Source organism: Dipodomys merriami, unplaced genomic scaffold (genome assembly GCF_024711535.1).
Source record: "Dipodomys merriami isolate MVZ:Mamm:240054 unplaced genomic scaffold, mDipMer1.0.p SCAF_202, whole genome shotgun sequence".
Classification (NCBI taxonomy): domain Eukaryota; kingdom Metazoa; phylum Chordata; class Mammalia; order Rodentia; family Heteromyidae; genus Dipodomys; species Dipodomys merriami.
In genome coordinates this window covers 1,939,452-1,965,705 of record NW_027203405.1, presented here as the reverse complement: position 1 = coordinate 1,965,705, position 26,254 = coordinate 1,939,452, and the positions used below count along the sequence as shown (strand labels likewise).

The 26,254-nt window shown below is 61.3% G+C and overlaps 2 protein-coding genes across 4 annotated transcripts; one reads left to right on the top strand and one right to left on the bottom strand.

Annotated features, from left to right (window-relative positions):
* Nucleotides 1-505: 505 nt before the first annotated feature.
* On the top strand, nucleotides 506-6,829 carry Cybc1 (cytochrome b-245 chaperone 1). Its single transcript, XM_070031724.1, has 7 exons — nucleotides 506-663; nucleotides 749-888; nucleotides 2,219-2,260; nucleotides 2,694-2,767; nucleotides 3,992-4,088; nucleotides 4,690-4,834; nucleotides 5,333-6,829. The coding sequence occupies exons 2-7, from the start codon at nucleotides 804-806 to the stop codon at nucleotides 5,451-5,453; spliced, it is 564 nt and encodes a 187-aa protein (XP_069887825.1). The 5' UTR covers nucleotides 506-663; nucleotides 749-803; the 3' UTR covers nucleotides 5,454-6,829.
* On the bottom strand, nucleotides 6,776-26,181 carry Hexd (hexosaminidase D). Of its 3 annotated transcripts, XM_070031719.1 has the most exons (13): nucleotides 24,967-25,056; nucleotides 24,076-24,296; nucleotides 22,031-22,140; nucleotides 17,610-17,697; nucleotides 16,390-16,554; nucleotides 14,142-14,325; nucleotides 12,461-12,532; nucleotides 11,872-12,067; nucleotides 10,798-10,880; nucleotides 9,871-9,946; nucleotides 8,191-8,292; nucleotides 7,688-7,777; nucleotides 6,776-7,217 (listed from the first exon to the last, which is right to left on the bottom strand). In XM_070031719.1, the coding sequence occupies exons 3-13, from the start codon at nucleotides 22,081-22,083 to the stop codon at nucleotides 7,010-7,012; spliced, it is 1,317 nt and encodes a 438-aa protein (XP_069887820.1). In that variant the 5' UTR covers nucleotides 22,084-22,140; nucleotides 24,076-24,296; nucleotides 24,967-25,056; the 3' UTR covers nucleotides 6,776-7,009. The 3 variants fall into 3 exon arrangements, with proteins under 3 accessions (XP_069887820.1, XP_069887819.1, XP_069887821.1); XM_070031718.1 differs by lacking the exon at nucleotides 24,076-24,296 and having other exon boundaries at nucleotides 24,967-26,181; XM_070031720.1 differs by lacking the exons at nucleotides 22,031-22,140; nucleotides 24,076-24,296; nucleotides 24,967-25,056 and adding an exon at nucleotides 21,949-21,957.
* Between the last annotated feature and the right edge of the window lie 73 nt (nucleotides 26,182-26,254).

The window sequence follows — 26,254 nt, the reverse complement described above, 5'->3', positions numbered from 1 at the left end:
CCTACTTTTGGCTTCCCACGGTGGCAGTTGCACGGCAGGCGCATTGGCCGCCGCCCCAGCCTCTTCCGGTGGGGGCGCAGGCCAGGGGCGCCTGCCGGTGCGCCTTCGAGTCAGGGGGCCTGCAGCCCCCTCGGGACGGGCCTGGGACTCACTGTCTACTCCCGACGGGGGCAAAGTTCACTGGGATTCACACTGTTCACACTGGTTCTTCCCATTCGAGCCCAGCACCCCAGCGTGGGAAGACACGCTCCGCCGTTAGGCTACTGCCTGCTCTTTGTTGGGAGCTCCAGGACCGCGGCGTTTCCCCGAGGCTGCGGGGCGGCCGCTCGGGGCAAGATCCAGGCGCCCTCCCGCTCGAGGTCCGGAGCCGCCCGGGCCGGACACCCAGCGCCGCGCTCGGAGGTCGGGCCAGCCAGGCCCCGCCCCGCCCGGGCCCGCCCCGCCCAGGCCCCCGCCCACGCCAGGCCCCGCCCACGCCAAGGCCCCGGCCCTTAGACCAGACCCCGTCCGGAAGTCCTTGGGGTCTGGCCCTCGATCCCGGAAGTCCCGGTCGCCCCACAACTTCGGGCGGCAGCGCGGCACCGCCTTCGTTCCCGGAAGTTCCTGCGACAAGGGTCCACCGGCCGTGCCCTCGCGGGTTCGCATCCCTCCTCGGCCGTGCAGGTACGCGGGGTTCTGGCGAGCTGTGGGCGCCGCGCTCCGGTTCCTCCCCGGGGCCCGGGCGCTGACTGACGGCGGGGCTTCGCAGGTGCAGACCGAGCGGCTGCCGGGGCGGAGGCCGCGCGTGCAGCCCGCGGCCCGCGATGTACATGCACGTGGAGGCCCGCACCAGCTCCCGCCTCCATCTGAAGAGGGCGCCCGGCCTCCGGTCCTGGTCGCTGCTGCTCGGTAAGGCCTTCCTTCGTACGCCCTTGACGCCCTGTCCGGTCTTCCCGTCCTGTCCCGTCCGGTGCACCGGGCGGCCCGGGCCCCGGCCTGTCCCGGCCCACACCACGCCCAGACCCCGGCGCCACGCCCAGACCCCCCCCCCCGCCACCCAGGCCACGCCCAGACCCCGGCGCCACGCCCAGACCCCCCCCCCCGCCACCCAGGCCACGCCCAGACCCCGGCGCCACGCCCAGACCCCCCCCCCGCCACCCAGGCCACGCCCAGACCCCGGCGCCACGCCCAGACCCCCCCCCCCCGCCACCCAGGCCACGCCCATATCCCCGGCCGCCCAGGCCACGCCCAGACCCCGGCGCCACGCCCAGACCCCGGCTCTACGCCCAGGCCACGCCCAGACCCTGGCGCCACGCCCAGACCCCGGCTCTACGCCCAGGCCACGCCCAGACCCTGGCGCCACGCCCAGACCCCCCCACCCAGGCCACGCCCAGATCCCCACCATGCCACGCCCCTTAACACGCCACGCCCAGACCCCGCACCCCCGCGTGCCCTTCTCCCCCCGCCCAGGTGCACCCACCCGTATGGTGGTGGGCCAGGGCTTCCCCATTTCCTCCTCCCCTGGGCCTCTTGCCAGACTGGACTGGACCGGCCTGGGCTGAGCGCCCCCCTTTCCCGTCTGGCCCGAGCTGGGCTGAGCGTCCCCGCTCCCACTCCCGCTCCCACTCCCGCGTCGTCCGGCCTGGCTGAGCGTCCCGCTTCCGCTCCCGCGTCGTCCGGCCTGGCTGAGTGTCCCGCTTCCGCTCCCGCGTCGTCCGGCCTGGCTGAGCGTCCCTGCTCCCGCTCCCACTCCCGCTCCCGCTCCCGCGTCGTCCGGCCTGGCTGAGCCGTCAGCAGCCTGGGACACGGTCAGGTCCTGCCCCCAGCTCAAGGCGAGCGCTCCACAGCTTGAGCCTTAGCGCCACCTCCGGTTTTCTGGTGGTGGATGGGCGATGAGAGTCTCACGGCCTCTCCCGCCCAGGCGGGCTTTGAACCGTGAACCTCAGATCCCAGCCTCCTGAGACGCCGGGAGGACAGGCGCGAGCCGCCGGTGCCAGGCTTGTGGTAATTTTTTGTGTACCACATTACCTCCTGGTGACACCCACGTCAGACCCCTGTTTCCGGACCAGCTGCAGACTTGCCCGGTGAATGCTGTGGAGCGCAGGACACGCGCCTGGGTCTGGATGAGCTTGGTGGCCATCTCTCCAGCCAGCCTGTGGGGCGGGGTGCACTCGGGGCTGACAGCCATGCGGGCGGGGCTCCCTGGAACCCCCAGCCAAGAGCTCCTCTCTCCCCACAGGAATCTCATCCACAGGCCTTGCCGCAGCCTACTACAGTGGAGGTAACCCCCCACCCCCCCAGCTCCATTTCAGGTGTTCAGAGACCAGGGGAAGCAGTGGCCCGGGAGCAGTTACAGTGTGGCCTTTGGTGTGGCTGCTCTGTCCGCTCACCTTGCACTAGAGCACCCACCCAACAACCTGCCACTCACATCTTAAGGCTGAGGATACCCTGGGTCACGGAATAATTTTGGAAAAGGGCCCTCAAGCATTTACCTGGTGCCCCGCACAGGGAGGGCTCTCCTGTCCAGCCCAGGGGACTCCCAGGCAGAGCTGGCAGAGTGAGTGCTGGGAGCCAGGGTCAGCCAGGCTTCTGGCCTCCATGCCCTGGACACAAGTGTGCTGGACAGGCCTCCCGTGGGCTGGGCTGGACAGGCCTCCCGTGGGCTTGCTGCCTCTCCCTGTCACTCACAGCTCACATCCTGCGTCTGTTTGCAGACAGTCTGGGATGGAAGCTCTTCTACGTCACAGGCTGCCTGTTTGTAGCTGTGCAGAACCTGGAGGACTGGGAGGTGAGAGCTGCTGACAGGTCCCCCCTGAGCTGACAGGTCCCCCCCTCCCCCCTGAGCTGACAGGTCCCCCCCTCCCCCCTGAGCTGACAGGTCCCCCCCTCCCCCCTGAGCTGACAGGTCCCCCCCTCCCCCCTGAGCTGACAGGTCCCCCCCTCCCCCCTGAGCTGACAGGTCCCCCCCCTGAGCTGACAGGTCCTCCCCTGAGCTGACAGGTCCCCCCCCTGAGCTGACAGGTCCCCCCCCTGAGCTGACAGGTCCCCCTCCCCCCTGAGCTGACAGGTCCTCCCCCCTGAGCTGACAGGTCCTCCCCTCCCCCCTGAGCTGACAGGTCCTCCCCCCTGAGCTGACAGGTCCCCCCCCCCTGAGCTGACAGGTCCTCCCCTCCCCCCTGAGCTGACAGGTCCTCCCCTGAGCTGACAGGTCCTCCCCTGAGCTGACAGGTCCCCCCCCTGAGCTGACAGGTCCCCCCCCCCTGAGCTGACAGGTCCTCCCCCCTGAGCTGACAGGTCCTCCCCCTGAGCTGACAGGTCCTCCCCTGAGCTGACAGGTCCTCCCCCCTGAGCTGACAGGTCCTCCCCCCTGAGCTGACAGGTCCTCCCCTGAGCTGACAGGTCCCCCTCCCCCCTGAGCTGACAGGTCCCCCCCCTGAGCTGACAGGTCCCCCCCCCCTGAGCTGACAGGTCCCCCTCCCCCCTGAGCTGACAGGTCCTCCCCTGAGCTGACAGGTCCTCCCCTGAGCTGACAGGTCCTCCCCCTCCCCCCTGAGCTGACAGGTCCTCCCCGGCTGGTCGGTCGGTCAGATGACTGTCCCAGCTAGGCCGTGTCTTTTTAGCTGGCCTCCGCCCTTGCCTTTGCCTGGGCCACCCCTGGCTGAGGACTCTTCCTTATCTGGGATCTGCGTGTCCCCGGGGGCAGCCCTCACCCCCCACCCCCCCCCCCACCACTGTCCCCGGAGTCCCTGAAGCTGCTTCACCTTCCTTTTCACTTGGTAGCCTCACTGCTGGCTCAGTTCTGATGCAGAGAGGAGCTCCCTGGCCACCACTTTCCCTTGCCCGCCTAATGCCCAGAGCCCACCAGGGCTCAGGCATAGATGTGGGCTCCGTGGAGAGCTTTGGGGGGCTTTGGAGCCAGGCTCTGAGTCCCCTGTTCACTGTCTGGTGCGGGCCGGGTGGGAATGAGACCCCAGGGCCCAGGTGTGCATGGTCAGTGTACGTTGGTTTGCAGGAAGCCATCTTTAACAAGAGCACTGGTAAAGTTGTCTTGAAAACGTTCAGCCTGTACCAAAAGCTGCTGACCCTCTTCAGAGCAGGCCAGGACCAAGGTGAGCTGTGGGAAGTTGGGGTGCTGTGCTGGCCTTGAAAGCCTGGAGGCGGTGTGGGTCCAGGCTGGCGCCCCACGTGCTGTGTCCTCTGGGGGCTTAGCTGAGGACCCCTGGCAGCCCTTCCAGGTCGGGCCGCTGGGGTAGGTTGTGGTGCCAGGCAGGCTGCACTACACCACCCAGCAAATGACTCACCAGTGCTCTGTCCCTGGTTGGTTTTGCTGGGCCTGCATTTAGGGGCTGGACGATCAGAGGACACCACACCCTGGGGCTGGCTCGGCCACGGGTTAGCGTGTGGTGCACTGCCCTGTGGGGTCTGTGGCGTCTGTGACGCACACACCACTCTGGTGGAATGAAAGTACAGTGTGGATGGCTACCGCGGTGGAGGTTTGGTGGGTCCTGTGGTGGGCTGCTCTGGGAGGGGCAGCTTCTGCAGGGCGTGGTCTGTGAGCATGGACTCCTCACCAGAAGACTCCCGCCGCAGCTCAGGCTGGGAGCTCGCAATGCTGTGACTGTTAGGGGAGCCGAGGCCTTGGGGTTGCTGTCCTGCAGTGGGGGTGGCGGAGCAGAGGGGCATGGCCTCTGACCTATGCTCCTCCCCCAGTGGTGGTTCAGCTGAAGGACATCCGTGATGTGAACGTGGAGGAAGAGAAGGTCCGGTACTTTGGGAAGGGCTACATGGTGGTGCTCCGGTTTGCCACAGGCTTCTCCCACCCCCTCACCCAGACCGCGGTCCTGGGCCACCGTAGGTAAGGCTAGTAGTCCCTCCCCACCCCCGTCCCCAGCAGGATGACAGGTGACCCACACTGCCGGCTGACACGTTGCCGGCTGACGCTCACTGCTGGCTGATCCCCACTGCCGGCTGATACTCACTGCCAACTCACACTGCCGGCTGACACTGCGGGCTGACGCTCACTGCTGGCTGATCCCCACTGCCGGCTGATACTCACTGCCAACTCACACTGCCGGCTGACACTGACACTGCCAGCTGACCCGCACTGTTGACCCTCACTGCTGGCTGGTCCACACTGCCGGCTGACCCCTCAGTGTCTTAGGGCAGTGGGGAGAGGCCATGTGTGTGCAGAACATGAGGCGTTAGAGGAAGGTTCGGGCTCGGGCAGCTGTGCAGTCCCCCCAGGGGAGCATCAGTGTGGACTGGGGTCAGGTGACGGGCACTGGAACAGTGGGCCCAGATGGGTGGGGCCGCCCTGTGCCGAGGTGACCTCCCTCCTGGTGTTTGCCTCCAGCGATGTAGAAGCCATTGCCAGGCTCATCACCGGCTTCCTGGAGCTGCACCGGCTGGAAAGCCCCTCAGAGCGGTCTCAGAGTAGCGACAGCGAGGCTGAGGGCCCCAGCAGCCGGAGCTGACAGTTGGGCAGTCACTGCTGACTGACCCGCCACGGGCTGCGGGAAGAGCTGATGTGTCCCTAGGCCGCCCTGGGCAACTGCCTGCCTCTTGCCTATTCATACTGCCTGCTGCCTCGATTCTGAGCACAAGTCCGGATTAGATCTCCATGGCCCAGGCAGGCCTGGCATGTCATGGTTCAGGATGCACTGTGGGCTGGACTTCCTCCATCACCCGGGATACGCTGTGGGCTGGACTTCCTCCATCACCGCGGATACGCTGTGGGCTGGACTTCCTCCATCACCCGGGATACGCTGTGGGCTGGACTTCCTCCATCACCCGGGATACGCTGTGGGCTGGACTTCCTCCATCACCGCGGATACGCTGTGGGCTGGACTTCCTCCATCACCCGGGATACGCTGTGGGCTGCACCTCCTCCATGACCCAGATGCACATAGTACAGCCAGGACAGAGCGAGGAGCCACCCATGGAGCATGGTACCTGGACTTCCTGTGCTGAGGGTCTGGCTGCAGATAGAACAGGGCGCTTGCATTTGTGGGGGGCCCAGGCTCTGGATAAGTCCATATGGTCAGTGGAAATCTTTGGATGTCCTGGGTGGACGTCCTCAGTGGTCAGGGCTTTCCTGCTGGACACAGCGTTTCGGAGGCAGCTTCTCCCCAAGGACGTCCCCCATGCTAGGGACACGGCTGTGCTAACTGCATGGATGGCTCCTTCGGGATGCCTGGGCTGTGGGTGGTTGTGGGCTGTAGAAGCCCGCCCAGCCCCCACCTGAATGAAAGGTCACCTCTCCGCATTCTGTGACACCCATAGACAGGAGCTCTTGTGCAGAAAGCAAGTCTTGGGGATGATGGGGCAGCGTGGGACATGCCTGTCATCCCAGCACTGGGGGCTGAGATCCAGAGCTCCTGGTTTGCATAGTGACGTCCTGTCTTCAAAGCAGTAGACCCAGCTTTAGCGCACCGTCTACTCCTGGACCCTCTGCGGTACAACCTGCATCCTGAGAGCTGCAGTCCCTGGCCGGCCTCAGGAAGCTTCTATCCTAGCATGGCCGGGTAGAACTAGAAAGCACTGCCACCCAGACCCAGGTGCCGTGTCTGCTGAGATGGTGCCTGGGTGAACACAGCGTCCTGCCCTGGACGCAGCTGCCACGCCCTGGACCAAAACCGGCCCATTCTGTCCTTCCTAAAACCGTGTGTGTTCGGTGGCTGGTCAGCCGCTGGGCACTGTCAGCCCCCGCCCCCGCGCTGCCCCCAGGGCGGGGAGTGGGTTCGGGAGGCGTGAAGCCCTGCGTAGCAGGGCGCTGGTAAGAAGCCTTTCTGTGGAATACTGCTTCTGTCTTTAATTTTAGAATGAATAAAGCTCAACATGCAGATTGTTAGCAGGCCCCCGTGTGCTTTCTTCCGTGTCTGCTGCCTTCTCCAAAGGTCCTGCTTGCTCTGCAGAGTAGCTGGCCGCAGCGGCCTAACACTCAGCAGGAAGCGTTCCTGGGGGAGGGAGGCCTCTTCAGCCCAGTACTGCCCAGGATGATAGCCCAGGCCCAGCCCGTGCCAGGAGGCCCTCAAGGGTCCTGACCTGGACCCCCGACGGGGCTGTTGGGCAAGGGCTGGGGCACGGCTGCTTCATGGAGGTCCTGCAGCAGACTCTGCAGCCGCTGCATGCTGGGGTGCACATTCTCCTCCAGCCACTCCTCCACGGCATCAGGGTAGAAGGCCAGTTGCAGGGCCGCCTCCAGCTGCTGCACGAGAGTGTGCCACCTGCCCAGGAGGCTGGGGACAGCGGTGGCTCTGAGACACCTGCCCAGGACTCCTGGACAGCTGGTGCTGCGCCCTGCCCACACATCAGGTCTGCACTGCTCTGGGACTACCGAGCAGGCAGACTTGTCAACATGTCCCACGGCTGGCTGGCAGTGTTTCTTGGCATACAAACGGGTCCATGCTAGGACAGGGAGGGCTGCCTGGAACTCTTGCCACAAGGGCTCTTGTCTGGGGTCCTCCAGGTAGTCTGATTCCAAAGACTCCCTGGGCTTCCTGGCATACGGAAGATGCCCCGTCTCAGCTGGGAATGACCTAGCTTCTTGCCAACATGAAGGCCCACCTTGGTGACCAGTGGCGTGTCTGACTCATCTGAGATCCCCGGCTGTCACACCTGGGAAGCTCAGCGCTATCAGGAGGTTCCACTTTGAGGAGACAGGCTGCCCCAGGGGCTGGGCACGAGCTGGGCAGGGCAGGGTGGTTACCTGAGGGCCTCTGGCTGTATGTGCTGGACCATGACAGGGTGGACGCGCTTTCGTCTGCGATGGTAGGCGCTGAACCAGCCAGTGACGTACCTGGAGCAAACCCAGACGGGTGCTTGTGGGCCAGGAGCTGCTGGCAGGCAGCCTCGAGGCTACTGGGCGTCCTGGGTGGAGGTTTCACAGTGACACTCCCCACAGGACCACGCCGAGACCGGGGGCGGGGCCTCCAAGGGATCCCGTGAGGTTTCACAGTGACACTCCCCACAGGACCACGCCGGGACCGGGGGCGGGGCCTCCAAGGGATCCAGTGAGGTTTCACAGTGACACTCCCCACAGGACCACATGGGACCAGGGGCGGGGCCTCCAAGGGATCCCGTGAGGTTTCACAGTGACACTCCCCACAGGACCACGCCGGGACCGGGGGCGGGGCCTCCAAGGGATCTGGTGAGGTTTCACAGTGACACTCCCCACAGGACCACCGAGGGCCTGGGGGCGGGGCCGCTCACCTGTTCCTCTCCAGCAGCGCGTCCACAGAGCTGCGCAGGTGGAGGCTGACTTGTGTGACCAGGGCGTGGATGTGGCTGCCTGGGAAGGAGCCAGCTCCCTCACTGCCAGAGAGCCTCGGTAAGAACTGTGGTCCTTAGGCTGGGAAGGAGGCTCTGTGGTAAAGCGCTCGCCTAGCATGCATCAAGCCCTGGTTCCATTCCTCAGCACCACAGAAAAAGCCAGGAGCAGCGCTGGGCTCAAGTGGTAGAGTGCTAGCCTTGAGCAAAAGAAGCTCTGGCAGAGCGCCCAGGTCCTGGGGGCTGGGGGGTGAGGAGGGGCGCTGGGGGGTGAGGAGGAGGGCTGGGGGGGTGAGGAGGAGGGCTGGGGGGTGAGGAGGAGGGCTGGGGGTGAGGAGGGGCGCTGGGGGGTGAAGAGGAGGGCTGGGGGGGTGAGGAGGGGCGCTGGGGGGTGAGGAGGAGGGCTGGGGGTGAGGAGGAGGGCTGGGGGGTGAGGAGGAGGGCTGGGGGAGAGGGGGGCTGGGGGTGAGGAGGGGGGCTGGGGGTGAGGAGGGGCGCTGGGGGTGAGGAGGGGGGCTGAGGGGTGAGGAGGGGGGCTGGGGGGTGAGGAGGGGGGCTGGGGGAGAGGGGGGCTGGGGGTGAGGAGGGGGGCTGGGGGATGAGGAGGAGGGCTGGGGGGTGAGGAGGGGGGCTGGGGGGTGAGGAGGGGGGCTGGGGGGGTGAGGAGGGGGGCTGGGGGATGAGGAGGGCTGGGGGTGAGGAGGGGGGCTGGGGGGTGAGGAGGAGGGCTGGGGGGGTGAGGAGGGGCGCTGGGGGGTGAGGAGGAGGGCTGGGGGATGAGGAGGGCTGGGGGTGAGGAGGGGGGCTGGGGGTGAGGAGGGGCGCTGGGGGGTGAGGAGGGGGGCTGGGGGGTGAGGAGGGGGGCTGGGGGATGAGGAGGGGGGCTGGGGGATGAGGAGGGCTGGGGGGTGAGGAGGGGGGCTGGGGGGTGAGGAGGAGGGCTGGGGGGGTGAGGAGGAGGGCTGGGGGGTGAGGAGGAGGGCTGGGGGTGAGGAGGGGGGCTGGGGGTGAGGAGGAGGGCTGGGGGATGAGGAGGGCTGGGGGTAAGGAGGGGGGCTGGGGGTGAGGAGGGGCGCTGGGGGGTGAGGAGGGGGGCTGGGGGGTGAGGAGGAGGGCTGGGGGAGGAGGAGGAGGGCTGGGGGAGGAGGAGGGTGCTGGGTGGGAGGAGGAGGGCTGGGGGGTGAGGAGGAGGGCTGGGGGAGAGGGGGGCTGGGGGTGAGGAGGAGGGCTGGGGGATGAGGAGGGCTGGGGGTGAGGAGGAGGGCTGGGGGTGAGGAGGAGGGCTGGGGGAGGAGGAGGAGGGCTGGGGGAGGAGGAGGGTGCTGGGTGGGAGGAGGAGGGTGCTGGGTGGGAGGAGGAGGGCTGGGGGGTGAGGAGGAGGGCTGGGGGAGAGGGGGGCTGGGGGTGAGGAGGGGGGCTGGGGGGTGAGGAGGGGCGCTGGGGGGTGAGGAGGGGGGCTGGGGGGTGAGGAGGGGGGCTGGGGGATGAGGAGGGCTGGGGGGTGAGGAGGGGGGCTGGGGGGTGAGGAGGGGGGCTGGGGGATGAGGAGGGCTGGGGAGGAGGCGGGGCTGGGGGAGGAGGAGGGCGCTGGGTGGGAGGAGGCGGGGCTGGGGGGTCAAGTACCTCACAGCCGTTATCTCCAGGCTGGAAACTCCAAGGAAGTTCTCCACTGACTGCTTAACCTCTTCAGTGAAGCTCCCTGAAGCAACCACAGGGGAGCTGCTGGAGGAGGCTGCCGGAGGGGAGCGGCCCCGCCCCCCAGGGCTCCCTGGGCTCCCTGGGCAGCCGTCCCAGCAGCCTGGGCCTCCTCAGACAGGCCCGGCCCTGGGTCCTGATCGCAGGGAGGCCTTGGGTGGACCAGCCCTGCGTGGCATTCATTACAGGACCACCTCCACCAGCCCTGTCCGTGATCCTGCAGGTCTCTGGCTCGTGTACACGCTGCTTCCAAGCTTCACTCGGCAGTGGAACATTCTAGAAGACCTGAAGCATGTGGTAGGACTGAGGGAGCAGGGCAGCCGTACCTCTGACGGGCTAGGAGGTAAGGCAGGGCTCTACGGCAGCCTCTCCGCACGCGGACGGGGGCTGTCCTCCCCAGTGGTGGACAGGGCGCCCACGTCTGCTGACCCAGCCCCCCGTGCTCTACCCTCTCCCACCGACAAACGCTTCACTGGGGATACCGTGCGGCCTTGTGGGTTGAATGGACATGAATGACTCCTTTTACCAACACTGGCCTTGAGCTGCCCCAGTGCCAGTCTGCAGGAGGTAGGGGCTGCTCGGAACCCTGGGCCGAGGGGCCTCCGGGTCCCCTGGGACCCGTCTCTCGACAGGGCAACTATGCAGCACCTCCACCCCAGGCTGAATCTGTGTCCACCAAGGCGGAGGGGCAGACCCCGGCTTCTTGGCCTACCTAGGACTTAGACTAGAGGACCTGGGCATGGGCAGGCCTGGCCAACGGCAGGTGAGCGCAGTGGCTGGGCTCCTGTGCTTGATGGCACAGAACAGCTTGCGTCAGACGGCCGGGCCGGAGCGGGGCCCTGGGGATCTGCCTACCATGTAGAAGCAACTGCAGACAGGCAGCCAGGGACGGGATCGCCACGGGAAGCAGCTCGCACAGCACGGAGAAGTGGTCGTATCTGTGGTGCGAGAGTGGTTTTCAGTTCCCGGGCCCTCCCCTGTCCTGGGCCGGGGGCTCAGGTGCTGTCAGCGCCATCGGGCCTGGCTTGGCCCTCATCGCGGGCATCTCCTGGGCCAAGTGTCTGTGCAGCGGTCACCTCGCTCTCCTGCCACGCCCCTGCCCCCTGCCTCAACCCTGGCGCCCTTTTCCTAGGCCTGTCCCCGCTGTCCACAGCCTCACACTCTCCCCTAAGGCCTCAGGAAGAGCAGGTCAGGGTGGGGGTCTGGGCACCTACCCCCGCCCGGGCCTCACTCCCCCCAACTCTAAGAACAAATGGAAGCTGGGCACCAGTGGCTCATGCCTAATCCTAGCTACTCAGGAAGCTAAGATTTGGAGGACTGCAAATCAAAGCTAACCTAGATAGAAAGGTCCACTAGACTCCATCTCCAAAATAACCAGTCAAAAGCCAGGCTAGAGCACCACCTATAAGCAAGTCAAGCAAAAGCATGAAGCCAAGTTCAAAACCCAGTACTGGGGTTTGAAAAAAAGGAGCAAGCGGAGTCGGGGTGATCAGGTGTGGCGGACAGTGACATCACTGAAGCACAAAATCCCTACCACCCTACATGTGGGGAGAGCTCTGGTCTACAAGGGCGGCCCAGAGGGCCCAGCCCCTCCACCCCATCTTGGGAGACCCTGGTAGCCCCCGAAGGGTTCCTTCCCACAGGCTCTGGAGCTGCTGGACAGGCAAGGGGGAGCCAGAGACCAGACACGAGTGCAGACGTAGGGCTGTGTAGCTCTGCTTCACAAATGGTGTAATGACCAAGAAGAGCTCAGATCTGCCAGTGGCCTGCGGAGGTACGCGAGGCAGCAGCCTGGAGCGTGGAGCACACAGGCCGGTGGAGCTGCAGGCAGTGTGCGGCCGCCCCGACGCACCCGGAGCCGCGCCCTCCTCACAGGGCGGTCGGCACGGGGCGGGCAGGAGGGCAGCCCCCTGTCCTCCCTGAGCTCACCTCTGCCAGCCGGTCAGGACGATGCCCTGCAGCATGTCCGCGGGCCCGCTGCCTGCCACCCGCAGCCACTGCTCCTGGTTCCGGAGGTGGTGCTCCACCGGCGGCAGGGCCTGGCTGGGCCCCGTGGCCCCCTTGAAGGCGCTGGCTGCCCACAGCCGTGAGAAGCCGCATTCCCGGTACTTTTCCATGAGAAGCACTGGACAGGAAGGTAAGCAGGTGAGTCTCCCGAGGACATGGCCAGCCACACACTGGGCACGTGAGCTCTGACCCCTGGGGCAGTCTCTGCCCCCTCCCCTGCCTGGCCCACACCCAGCCCAGGAGACTCTGCCATTGACATGCCTGGCAGAACTGTGAGGCAAGCACACATTCTGCCCAGGGCTGGGGTGGCATCCCAGGGCCGCCCGGGGCCGGCGTGGCATCCTGGGGCTGCCCGGGTCCAGGGTGGCGGGGGCTTCCCGCCGTGGGAGGGGCAGGGCAACTCAGGCCAGGGGGCTGTCCCTGGCTTAACTAAGTCCTGCTGGCCCAGGCTGGGAGACAGCCTACCAGCCACGCGGGCCTTGAAGGGCAAATCTGGACGACCTCTACTGACCCTTGCGGTGGACATCCAGGTCAGCCCCGTAGTCCCAGAGCACAGGCTCCACCAGCTGCGGCACTCCGGAGGCTAGAACAGAGTGAGGCTGTGAGCAGGGCCGACGGGACCGTGCACGCCGTGAAGCTGGCCCAGCTCCTGGATCCCTCTTGTATCTCACATTTAGTTTCGTAGACTGGCATTAGGGCTTAAACTTGGCCTGGACACTGTCTTTTAGTTTTTTTCACCTTGTCCTTTAGTTTCACTGTCCTTTAGTTGTAGTTGTTGTTTTTTTTTTTTTTTTTCCTACTGCTTGATCTACAGCTCCACTTCTGGCATTTTGGTGGTTTACTGGAGATTGGAGTCTCAATAACTTTCTTTCCTAGGCTGACCTTGAACCATGATCCTCAAATCTCAGCCTGCTGAGGAGCTAGCCACTGGTATCCGACTTTCTAATTTATTTGTAGTATGTATGTACATATGTCTGTTGTTCCTGGGGCTTGAATCCAGGGCCTGGGCTCTGTCCCTGAGTGTTTCTGTTCAAGGCTAGCGCTCTACCGTTTTGAGCCACAGCTCTGCTTCCAGTTTAGGTGGTTAATTGGAGGCCTTATGAACTTTCTTGCCTGAGCAGCCTCCTGTGTAGCTGGGATCACAGGTGTGAGTCTCCAGCACCTGGCTTCTAACTTATTTCTGAAACAGGGTTTGATAAGCAGCCCAGGCTGCCTAGAGCCTAAGCCAAGGCCCTTCCGCCTTGGCCTCCGCCTGGTCCCCATGGCTCTTAGCATTGACGCAGGCCATCTTCTCAGGTCACATGGTCCCCCATACAGGCTCAGTGCTGGGCTGCATTGGGCCATGAGCGCCAGGGCTGGCCGGGAACAATGCTTTGGAAGGGGCTGGGCTCTAGGATCTCCTGAAGCATCTGCTCCCACTTGGGCTCCCAGAGCTCATCTACCTGGAGTGCATTCTAGTTCATCAGTCTGCAAGACACTGCCTGGAAGACAGTGCCCCTGGGCCCCAGGCCCCGCGCTGGTCCCAGTGCTTCCTGCAGCCTCCGGACTGGGGAAGGCTCTCATCCCCGCTCCCCAAGCTTTTCCTGGGGACCTGGGCCTAGGGCCTGGGTGGCACTGGCCACCACCGTCCCCTACCACACAGCTGCCCTCTGCCCAGGCCCAGACAGGCCCGGAGGACACGCGGGGCGGAGGCTGCCAGAGGCAGGGGAAACACCCGCGTTTCACCCGTATCCGCTCACAGCCCACCCCTGCAGGCCCCGCGAGGCCAGGGGAGCCGCTGCCACCTGGGGCTCTGGAGGGAAGCCCCCCGCCCCGCCCTCGCAGGCCCCGCCTACCTGCCAGCTCTGGAGGGAAGCCCCCGCCCCGCCCTCGCAGGCCCCGCCTACCTGCCAGCTCTGGAGGGAAGCCCCCGCCCCGCCCTCGCAGGCCCCGCCTACCTGCCAGCTCTGGAGGGAAGCCCCCGCCCCGCCCTCGCAGGCCCCGCCTACCTGCCAGCTCTGGAGGGAAGCCCCCGCCCCGCCCTCGCAGGCCCCGCCTACCTGCCAGCTCTGGAGGGAAGCCCCCGCCCCGCCCTCGCAGGCCCCGCCTACCTGCCAGCTCTGGAGGGAAGCCCCCGCCCCGCCCTCGCAGGCCCCGCCTACCTGCCAGCTCTGGAGGGAAGCCCCCGCCCCGCCCTCGCAGGCCCCGCCTACCTGCCAGCTGGTCCCGAGGCACGTCCCGCAGCATGTCGTCCCACACCAGGGCCGTGGTGCCAGGGTGCCGTGCTTGCACGTGGCTGGCCACGGCCCGCATGTGGGACAGACACAGCTGCTCGGGGCCGCCCTGCCTCTGCTGCAGCCACTGCCTGGAGGCCTCCCCCTCGCCCAGGTAGTAGACCTGGGGAGAGAAGTGGGTGGGCTGGAACCCGCGCCATGCTCCACATGCCAGGTCCCAGGTGTGTCCCGAGTCCTGTGGAGGGGGGGGCTCAGTCCTGGGAGGCCGTTTGTGTTGGGGGGGGGCTCAGTCCTGGGAGGCCGTTTGTGTTGGGGGGGGCTCAGTCCTGGGAGGCCGTTTGTGTGGGGCCTGGGAGGCTCAGTCCTGGGAGGCCATTTGTGTTGGGGGGGGCTCAGTCCTGGGAGGCTGTTTGTGTTGGGGGGGGGGGCTCAGTCCTGGGAGGCCGTTTGTGTTTGGGGGAGGCTCAGTCCTGGGAGGCTGTTTGTGTTGGGGGGGGCTCAGTCCTGGGAGGCCGTTTGTGTTTGGGGGGGGGCTCAGTCCTGGGAGGCCGTTTGTGTTTGGGGGGGGGGGCTCAGTCCTGGGAGGCCGTTTGTGTGGGGCCTGGGAGGCTCAGTCCTGGGAGGCCGTTTGTGTTGGGGGGGGCTCAGTCCTGGGAAGCCGTTTGTGTTTGGGGGAGGCTCAGTCCTGGGAGGCCGTTTGTGTTGGGGGGGGCTCAGTCCTGGGAAGCCGTTTGTGTTTGGGGGGGGGGGCTCAGTCCTGGGAGGCCGTTTGTGTGGGGCCTGGGAGGCTCAGTCTTGCTAGTGTCTTGCAGGGTGATGCTCAGCTTCCCTAGGAGCCCCTTGGGTCAGAACATCTCTGCTCCAATCACTGGGAAGCAGAACCTCCCCGTCCACTCCCACCCCTGACGCAAGCTACGGCACGGAGGAATCTTGGCCTGGATACATGATCTGGGGGAAAGCAGCCAGGCACACCAGGCCACACAGCATGCCCCTCCACTGACAACCATGCCAGGCAGATAAGCCATTAAAGCAGAAACAAGTCAGAAGCTGCCAGGGGCAGGAGGGAGGTGGGTGAGGGGTCTCATTTTGGAGTGATGAACTGAGGGTAACTGTTCACAGGATTGTGACGGTTCTGAGCAGGAGCACAAATACATGTGTGCACTGTGCGTGTGTGTGTGTGTGTGTGTGTGTCTGTGTGTGTGTGTGCGCGCGTGTTGGACCTGGGCTTGAACTCAGGGCCTGAATCTTTTTGGGAGGAGGGGGTCAGTCACGGGGCTTGAACTCTGGGCTTGGGCTCTGTCTCTGAGCTCTTTTGCTCAAGACAAACGTTCTACCACTTGAGCTACAGTGCCACTTCATTTTCTGGTGGTTAGAGATAAGAGTCTTTCAGACTTTCCTGCTAAGGCTGGCTTCCAACAGTGATCTTCAGATCTCAGCCTCCTGAGTAGCTAGGATAATAGGCGTGAGCCACTAGCACCCAGCTGTATTCTTTGTTCAAGGCTGGCATTCTACCACTTGAGCCACAGCTCTGTTTCTAGCTTTTTGGTGGTTAACTGGAGATAACAGTCTCATAGAGCAGGGCGCTGGCGGCTCATGCCTATAATCCTAGCTACTCAGGAGGCTGAGATCTGAGGATCACAGTTCAAAGCCAGCCCAGGCAGGAAAGTCTGTAAAACTTTTATTTTGGTCGGTCATGGGGCTTGAACTCTGGGCCTGGGCGCTGTCCCTCAGCTCTTCAGCTCAAGGCAAGTGCTCTACCACTTGAGCTACAGCGCCACTTCCGGTTTTCTGGCAGTTTATTGGAGATAAGAGTTTCACGGACTTTCCTGCTGGGGCTGGCTTTGAACTGTGATCCTCAGATCTCAGCTTCCTGAGTAGCTCGGATTACAGACATGAGCCACCAGCGCCCAGCTAAGAATTGTATTATTTTTCTATTAAAAGGAACCAAGTTGGGTGCCATTGGCTAAGGCCTATAAATTCTAGCTTCAGGAGACCGAGATCTGAAGAACTGAATTTTGAGGTCAGACTTCACCTCCAAATATCAGCAAAAGGCAGGGTGGGAGGGTTCAGGTGGTAGAGCTCCAGTCTAGCCAGTGCAAGGCCCTGTGTTCAAAACCCAATACCAGAAAAAAAAGCAAAAGCAAAAGCAAACAAAACCAAGCCAAAAGAGCAGCAGAGCCCAAGGAGAAGAAGCCATGTCCCAGGTGATGTGGCCGGCAGCACTCACCTCGTCACACCCGATGTGCAGCCACCGTGCGTCCCTGTGCAGCTCTAGAACCTGGTCAGCCATGGCCCCCACCAGCGCCAGGGACGCGGCCTCATGAGGGTTCAGAGTGTTGGGGAAACAGGCTACTTCTCGGAGGTGAGCAAATGCCGCGTGCTTCAGCACAAACTGTGGGGAGACGGAGGGCAGTGGGGAGCCGTTGCCCGGGCCACCAGCCCAGGCCTGGGCCAGGCTCCAGGCTCCGGCCACACAGAGGGCTTTGTGCTCAGCGCCCAGGCCCGTCCGTGACCTGCACGGCTCACGCTCCCATCTCCAGGAGGGTGGCCCCGGCACAGCTCAGGCCCCGGCCAGGCAGCGGTCCTTAAACCTCCACTTGGTTCCCTGGCAGCATGCTGACCCCAGTTCTAACTGAGCTGAGTAACAGAAGCAGGTGAAACAGGCAGAGCCACGGGTGGCTTGGCTCAGTGTGAAGAGGCCAGCAGGTCCTCTGCAGATGCAGACATGGGCAGAGGCCTGCCCCTGTAGGTGTACACAGGGGCAGATCTCCACAGGCACGCACACACACACACACACACACACACACACACACACACACACACGCACACACATACACACCAGGATCCTCCCCCAGACAAGCACAGACATGAGCAAATTCAGTCCTTGAAAGAATCCACTCGGGGTCATGTGCACAAAGGAGCAGCCATCTTAGGGCTCTGGTAATCAATCACATTGTGAAACCTTTGGTTTTTCTTTTTGTGCCGGCCCTAGAGCTTGAACTCAGAACCAGCATTCCATCCCTGAGCTTTCTTTTGCTGAAGGCTAGCACTGCACCACTTGAGCCACAACTCCACTTCAGGCTTCTTGGTGGTTCACTGGAGGTAAGAGTCTCATGGACTTTCCTGTCTGGCATGGCTTGGAACCTTGATCCTCAGATCTCCGTCTCCTGAGTGGCTAGGATTAGACAGGTGTGAGCCACTGGCGCCTGGCCATGACTATCTTCAGATATTAATGGTGTGTGGGGGAGGGAGGGCACGGGCAGAAAATGGAAGGCTGCTCTCTGCTCCCAGGCAGGGCTACTCTGCCCTGGGGTTGTGTGCTCTGTGGCCATTCACAGAACAAACTCCCCTGGAAGGCAGTATTGTGTCTGCGCTCCCCAACCCTGGCACAGGCCTGGTGCCAGACCATGTTTTTGGTGTCAAGTAAGTTCTAGCCTTGCCACTCACCTCCATGTGTCCAAATGTCTGTACCAGGGGAATGACCTCCAGCTCGCTGCATCTGGCCAGGCGTAGGAGCTCTCCCACTTCAGAGGGGCTGAAAGACAAAGCCTTCAGCGAGCATGCGGAGGCCAGCACCGTGCCTCTGCTCCCGAGCCCTCCCTCAGCAGGGAGGCCCACACTCCTGGGCCTCCCAGCCAACCCTGGATCCAGGAGGCAGTGGAGACAGTGACAGCGCTGTCACCAGACCCTTGGCAACCTGGACAGGAAGCTGCTCTCATCTCACAGTTTTTACATGAAGCCTGGCTGCACACGATTACCCTGAGAAGCACTAGCAGACCAGCTCCAGGGAAATTCACCCCATGCCTTTGTTTTTGCACAGCCTTCAACCTAACCGTGAGCCCTTAAGGCCGAGAGCCTGTTCTTGGGGGTCACTCTGTGCAAGGGCCCCTGCCCAGTCTACTGATTCATCCACCACAGGGGGCATCATGACTTCTCCAAAAAAGAAAACCATGCAGGGGAGCCAGCAGCTCACACCTGTCATCCTAGCTACTCAGGAGGCTGAGATCTGAGGGTTGTGGTTCAAAGCCAGCCCAGGCAGTAAAGTCTGCGAGACTCTTATCTCCAATAAACCACCAGAAAGCTGGAAGTGGCGCTGTGGCTCAAGTGGTAGAGTGCTCGCCTTGAGCTGAAGAGCTGAGGGACAGCGCCCAGGCCGAGTTCAAGCCCCATGACCGACAAAAAAAAGAAAACCATTTCTAGTTTTTGCATGTATTTCAACTATGTCTATGGATTTTAATCATAGAAGGTTCTTTTTGCTCAATGTAAACCTGTTTCCAGCTCCAAAGAAACTATGGTACGTTTTCACTTACATAAAGTACATTACTGTAAAAAAAAAAAAACTACAACACAAAGGACATACAAACCACAAGCATCTGACCGCCACGCTCACACCACACACAGCAGCATCTCACACCACGCTCACACCACACTCCAGCATTCATACCACACTCACACCACACACCAGCATTCATACCACACTCACACCACACACCAGCATTCATATCACGCTGACACCACACACCAGCATCTCACCACCAAGCTCACACCACACACAGCAGCATCTCACCGCCATGCTCACACCACACACCAGCATTCATACCACACTCACACCACACACCAGCATTCATACCACACTCACACCACACACCAGCATTCATATCACGCTGACACCACACACCAGCATTCATATCACACTGACACCACACACCAGCATTCATACCACGCTCACACCACACACAGCAGCATCTCACACCACGCTCACACCACACTCCAGCATTCATACCACACTCACACCACACACCAGCATTCATACCACACTCACACCACACACCAGCATTCATATCACGCTGACACCACACACCAGCATCTCACCACCAAGCTCACACCACACACAGCAGCATCTCACCGCCATGCTCACACCACACACCAGCATTCATATCACGCTGACACCACACACCAGCATTCATATCACACTCACACCACACACCAGCATTCATATCACGCTGACACCACACACCAGCATTCATACCACACTCACACCACACTCCAGCATTCATACCACACTCACACCACACACCAGCATTCATATCACACTCACACCACACACCAGCATTCATACCACACTCACACCACACACCAGCATTCATATCACACACCACACACCAGCATTCATACCACACTCACACCACACACCAGCATTCATACCACACTCACACCACACACACCAGCATCTCACACCACGCTCACACCACACACCAGCATCTCACCACCACGCTCACACCACACACCAGCATTCATATCACGCTGACACCACACACCAGCATTCATATGCTCACACCACACACACCAGCATCTCACACCACGCTCACACCACACACCAGCATCTCACCACCACGCTCACACCACACTCCAGCATTCATACCACACTCACACCACACACCAGCATTCATATCACGCTGACACCACACACCAGCATTCATATGCTCACACCACACTCCAGCATTCATACCACACTCACACCACACACCAGCATTCATACCACACTCACACCACACACCAGCATCTCACCACCACACTCACACCACACACAGCAGCATCTCACACCACACTCACACCACACACCAGCATCTCACCACCACGCTCACACCACACACCAGCATTCATACCATGCTCACACCACACACCAGCATCTCACAACACGCTCACACCACACACAGCAGCATCTCACCACCACACTTACACCACACTCCAGCATCTCACACCACACTCACACCACACACCAGCATCTCACTGCCATGCTCACACCACACACACCAGCATCTCACCACCAGAGTCACCACACACACCAGCATCTCACACCACGCTCACACCACACACCAGCATCTCACACCATGCTCACACCACACACCACCATCTCACACCACGCTCACACCACACACCAGCATCTCACTACCATGCTCACACCACACACCAGCATCTCACCACCACGCTCACACCACACACCAGCATCGCACCACCACGCTCACACCACACACCAGCATCTCACCACCACGCTCACACCACACACCAGCATCTGACCACCACACTCACACCACACACCAGCATCTCACCGCCATGCTCACACCACACACACCAGCATCTCACCGCCACGCTCACACCACACACACCAGCATCTCACACCACACTCACACCACACACCAGCATCTCACCACCACGCTCACACCACACACCAGCATCTCACCACCACGCTCACACCACACACCAGCATCTCACACCACGCTCACACCACACACCAGCATCTCACCACCACGCTCACACCACACCAGCATCTCACCACCACGCTCACACCACACACCAGCATCTCACACCACACTCACACCACACACACCAGCATCTCACCACCACGCTCACACCACACACCAGCATCTCACCGCCATGCTCACACGCCACACCCCATTTTGGGGCACAGATGTGTTAGGGAACTCAGCCCCCCTAGGTTGGCTGGTAACTCACATCTCACTAGTGGAGGTGTATTTTTCCTGTCCTCACCATGGAGAACATTGCTTTTTTTTGGTTAAAGTGTAATCTTATTATTAAGGTGGTATACAGAGGAGTTACCATTTCATTGCGACAAGGTCTTGGGATGTAGTTTGGGTTGGCCTCAAACTTGGCCTCAGATTCCCATGTGCTGGGATTATAGACATATACTACCATATCCAACTAAAGAAATAGTGATGTTGCTTTTCACCAGGTGCTGGGGATGAAACACAAGGCCTATGCATGCAATGATCTACACTCTCAGCTTAGCAGTAAACTTTAAAAAAAAAAAACTTTAATCTAGTAGCCAAAATAACACCATGTAATTATTTTAGTTTCTCTGAGAAAAATTTTCCATATTGGTTACTTGCACCTTTTTCAGGCCCTGCCAGCTCCCCTCTGCTTTTTCCTTTGGACCTTCTGAGCCAGGCAGGTATTGAGGCTGGGCACCCCTGTCCCACATGTCTAGTTTTGCTTGTTTTGATCCTCTGACTTAAAACCCAAATCCTGTTATTATTTATTGATTTGTTGGTCGTGGGGTCTGAACTCTGGGCCTGGGCGCTGTCCCTCAGCTCTTCAGCTCAAGGCGAGCGCTCTACCACTTGAGCCACAGTGCCACTTCCAGCATTTTCTGCTTATGTGGTGCTGAGGAATTGAACCCAGGGCCTCATGCATGCAAGGCAAGCGCTCTACCACTGAGCCACCTTCCCAGCCCCGTCATGAGACTCTTATCTCCAACCAACCTCTCAAAAACTGGACGTGGGGCTGTGTCTCAATGTGGTAGAGCTCTAGCCTTTGGAAAAAAGAGCTCAGGGACAGCGCCCAGGCCATGAGTTGAAACCCCACAACCAAAAACCCCCAAAACAAGGTAGTCTCATGGGCTTTCCCGCCTGGCCTGGCTTCCAACTGCGGCCTCCACGTGCGCGTCCTCAGCGCCACGTGTTTCTGAGCTCTCTTCAGCAAACGTGCTTACGTTTGGGTTTTAATTTTATAATCAATTTGGGCAGACACATCTTTAGAAAGGCAGGGAAGCAATGAACCCCAATGAACCCACACGGTTAAACGCCTGGCCAGCCTCCTCGTCTCTACGGCTATCTTCCCATGGTTTTCACTGCTGGAAGTGCAGTCCCGTACGCATGCGTGGACAGAGGCGCCGTCCCCGTACGCATGCGGGACAGAGGCGCCGTCCCCGTACGCATGCGGGACAGAGGTGCCGTCCCCGTACGCATGCGTGGAAGAGGCGCCGTACCTGTACGCATGCGTGGACAGAGGCGCCGTCCTCCCCCGCCCCCCCCCCCCCCCCGTACACATGCGTGGAAGAGGCGCCGTACCTGTACGCATGCGTGGCCCGCAGCAGCCTCAGCTGGCCATCGTAGGGAAACATGTCCTCGTACTCGATGAGAAGGCCATTTGCACCTAGAGCACGGAGCAGAGGGAAAATCTGGGGGGACAAGAAGGGAGGGTTATAAAGTGACCGTCTGAGCCAAAGGCAGATTAGAGCCCGTGCCGGCCCGGGCGGCAGCAGCCGGCGCGCAGGGCGCTCGGAGGGTGAGCGGAGGGTGCCCGTGTGCCAGTCAGGGCCTGGGGCAGGGGCAGGCACACGCTCGCGCGGACGCCACATGGCCCTGCCGGGCGGGCGGGCCAGGGAGCCGGGGCAGGGGCAGGGGCAGGCCTGGGGGCCGCAGGGGCAGGGGCCGGGGCAGGGGCAGGCCTGGGGGCCGCAGGGGCAGGGGCAGGGATGGGGGGGCGGGCCGGGGCAGGGGCAGGCCTGGGGGCCGCAGGGGCAGGGGCAGGCCTGGGGGCCGCAGGGGCAGGGGCCGGGGCAGGGGCAGGCCTGGGGGCCGCAGGGGCAGGGGCAGGGATGGGGGGGGCGGGCCAGGGAGCCGGGGCAGGGGCAGGGGCAGGCCTGGGGGCCGCAGGGGCAGGGGCAGGGATGGGGGGGCGGGCCAGGGAGCCGGGGCAGGGGCAGGGGCAGGCCTGGGGGCCGCAGGGGCAGGGGCCGGGGCAGGGGCAGGCCTGGGGGCCGCAGGGGCAGGGGCAGGGATGGGGGGGCGGGCCGGGGTAGGGGCAGGGGCGGCCGGGGGGGCCTGGGGCAGGGGCTGGAGAGAAGAGGCAGGGAGAGGGTGCGGAGAGCGGAGGGATGCCCCTGGCCCCTGTTCTCCACCCGCCTATAGCCTTATGTTCAAGGGTATGAATCTCACCATCCTCAAGGATTTTTAGGGTCTGTTCTACAGTACAGAATAATTGAGACTTTTTTTCTGGCCTGGCATCAAGGCCAGGACTTAAAAAGTAACACAAAGTTGGAATGAATGAAGGGGCTCTGGCTATTTAAAATAGCCACCAAGGGGCTGGGAAGGTGGCTTAGTGGTAGAGCGCTTGCCTTGCATGCATGAGGCCCTGGTTCAATTCCTTAGCACCACATAAACAAAAAGAAAAAAGCCGGAAGTGGCACTGTGGCTCAAGTGGTAGAGCACTAGCCTTGAGCTGAAGAGCTGAGGGACAGCGCCCAGGCTCAGAGTTCAGGCCCCACGACCAGACCCCCCACCCCCACCCCCCAAAATAGCCACTAATATCCAAATAAGGGCTATGGACATGTTTTGTTTTCTCGTGTGTGTGTGTGTGTGTGTGTGTGTGTGTGTGTGTGTGTGTGTGTGTGTGTGTGTGTGTGTGTGTGTGTGTGTGTGTGTGTGTGTGTGTGTGTGTGTGTGTGTGTGTTGGTTCTGGAGCTTCAACTCAAGGCCTGGGTGCTGTCCCTGACCATTTTTGCTCAAGGCTAGTGCTCTACCACTTGAACCACAGTTCCACTTCCAGCTTTCTAAATTTTGTTTTGGTAGTTAATTGGAGATAAGAGTCTCAAGGACTTTCTTGATGAGCTGGCTTTGAACTGCAATAATCAGATCTCAGCCTCCTAAGTAACTAGGATTATAAGCAGGAACCAACAGTACCCAGTGTTATTTTTTTAATGATATTCTTTTGTTGGTGTTACTAGTCACATTTTGTTTCCTCAAGTACAAGGAAGTTTTGGAGCATGTTGAACCCAAGAATCAATTTTTTTTTTTTTTTTTGGTTAGTCGTGGGGCCTGAACTCTGGGCCTGGGCGCTGTCATTGAGCTGAAGAGCTCAAGGCCGGTGCTCTAACATTTGAGCCACAGCGCCACTTTCGGCTTTTTCTACTTATGTGGTGCTGAGGAGTCGAACCCAGGGCTTCATGCATGCAAGGCAAGCACTCTACCACTGAGCCACCTTCCCAGCCCCCCAAGAATCAATTTGGGATAAATTCATTAAATAATTCATTAAATTTGTCATTTTAATGACAAATGACTGAAAATCAGAAGAGGCAGGCTGGGTGGAAAGAAGTCATTAACCCAATATTCACATTTGGATAAACAAAATGTAACAGCTGTGGCAGGCTTCGTTTTTCCTGCTTCTGCCCCTGGCTCTCCGCATGTCCCCACGGGCACTAGGCAGCTGTGTCTGCGTGATGACCCCACACGCTCTGGGAATCTGACAGGCTGAGGCCTGAGGCACAGGTATCAGGGACACTCCAGCCTTTCGAGCTTCTCTGTGTGCTGATTGGGGCAGATTGTAAGTGCAACACTGAAAAAACATACACAGATGTAGAGAAATTATACCAGTCATTGCCAACATTTTGCCAACTTTGTTTCAGCTAATTTTCACCTTTCTTTAGGCTGGGGTACTTTTTAATAGTCTACTATGTTGGGTTTTTTTTTTGGGGGGGGGTCCGGTCATGGGGCCTGAACTCTGGGCCTGGGCGCTGTCCCTCAGCTCTTCAGCTCAAAGCTAGCGCTCTACCACTTGAGCCACAGCACCACTTCCGGCTTTTTTCTTTTTGCTTATGTGGTGCTGAGGAATTGAACCCAGGGCCTCAGGCATGCAAGGCAAGTGCTCTACCACTGAGCCAACATCCCAGCCCTCTACTATATTTTTTTGAGGGAAGGTACTAGGATTTGAACTTAGGGCCTCATGCTTGTTAGGCTTGTTGAGATTGGTGGGAAGGAGTGAGGGAGAGTGAGGGAGAGGTTATCTGACCACAGTGCATTGTATGTGAATGTGCCAAAATGAAATGCCTTGTACAAGCAACATTCATTGTAATTACAGTAAATTACAATTGATAAAAATCACAATATTAATTGCACAGGAACTTGCATAATTATAATTGATACAACTTGCAATATAATTATTAAAATATAGTTAATCATAACTCCCAAGGGAAAAGATGGTCTCCACAGATGAAAGGGAGTCTTACCTCTGAGAAGTAGGAGATCTTTGGGGGTGCTCCTTTAAGGTCCAAATGAACTAATCGCATCTTAAATGGTGTGCAGCCTGACATTTTCGTGTTTATTGTGAATTGTAATGGAATCTCTGGGACTTCTTCCTGGTGGAGAAAACCAGAGTCAAAACCAGGAGCTCTGCCCTAGAGTTCATTTCCGTTCTGACAAGGGCCAGCCTTGCTTTTTTAACTTAAGAGCAAACTCATTTTGCCAACATGAAAACGAGTAGGGAAGGCTGTCTCCACGTCCCGACAGAGACCTGGCTCGCAGTGACTTTCCCCTGGACTGAAACTAGCACTGGTTTCCTTATACGATGTTAATGATTTACAGCAAACACTGCACCATAAGTCTTGTCCTATGCCCCCCGCCACGGGGTCAAGTTCACACCAGGCAGACGTGTTCTACACTGAGCCGTAATCCAAAGGCTGTTTCTGTAGGAAGTTAACCCCGAGTTTAACCTTGAGCAACGTTAAAATTAATGCCTATCCTACAGCTCCAGAGTTTAGCTTGGATGTAAAGAAAACCGACTCTGGGCGAAGAGAAAACTGCCTGGGACTTAATGTGAGTGTGGGGACCGGAGCCGCCCGAAGCCAGGCCCGGAGGCCCGGGAGCCGCCCGAAGCCAGGCCCGGAGGCCCGGAGGCCCGGGAGCCGCCCGAAGCCAGGCCCGGAGGCCCGGGAGCCGCCCGAAGCCAGGCCCGGAGGCCCGGGAGCCGCCCGAAGCCAGGCCCGGAGGCCCGGGAGCCGCCCGAAGCCAGGCCCGGAGGCCCGGGAGCCGCCCGAAGCCAGGCCCGGAGGCCCGGAGGCCCGGGAGCCGCCCGAAGCCAGGCCCGGAGGCCCGGAGGCCCGGCCCAGCGGAAGAGGGCCAGCCGTGAGCCGCACAGCTGAGAGCCAGGGCCCGGGTTCAAGCCCGGCGTGCGCGCGAAGGCGTGGCGCGGGCTGCGCAGAGGCCCTGCCGCAAGCCGCCGGGAGCGCACCGCCGGACGCGGCCACCGCCCGACACCCGGCCCGACAGCCCGGCGCCCGGACGGACAGCCCGACGCCCGGACGGACAGCCCGACTCCCGGACGGACAGCCTGACTCCCGGACGGACAGCCTGACTCCCGGACAGCCCGACGCCCGGACGGACAGCCCGACTCCCGGACAGCCCGACGCCCGGACGGACAGCCTGACTCCCGGACAGCCCGACGCCCGGACGGACAGCCCGACTCCCGGACGGACAGCCTGACTCCCGGACAGCCCGACGCCCGGACGGACAGCCTGA

What these genes read in the sequence shown, in the direction of transcription:
- Cybc1 (XM_070031724.1), top strand. Translation starts at nt 804, where the DNA reads ATGTACATGCACGTGGAGGCCCGCACCAGCTCCCGCCTCCATCTGAAG. An exon ending in GTCCTGGTCGCTGCTGCTCG is followed by an intron (nt 889 to 2,218) that starts GTAAGGCCTTCC and finishes CTCTCCCCACAG; the next exon opens with GAATCTCATCCACAGGCCTT. An exon ending in AGAACCTGGAGGACTGGGAG is followed by an intron (nt 2,768 to 3,991) that starts GTGAGAGCTGCT and finishes GTTGGTTTGCAG; the next exon opens with GAAGCCATCTTTAACAAGAG.
- Hexd (XM_070031718.1), bottom strand. Translation starts at nt 25,050, where the DNA reads ATGTCAGGCTGCACACCATTTAAGATGCGATTAGTTCATTTGGACCTT. An exon ending in GCCTCGGGACCAGCTGGCAG is followed by an intron (nt 12,533 to 14,141) that starts GTAGGCGGGGCC and finishes ACTCTGTTCTAG; the next exon opens with CCTCCGGAGTGCCGCAGCTG. An exon ending in GCGCTGCTGGAGAGGAACAG is followed by an intron (nt 7,778 to 8,190) that starts GTGAGCGGCCCC and finishes GGTTTGCTCCAG; the next exon opens with GTACGTCACTGGCTGGTTCA.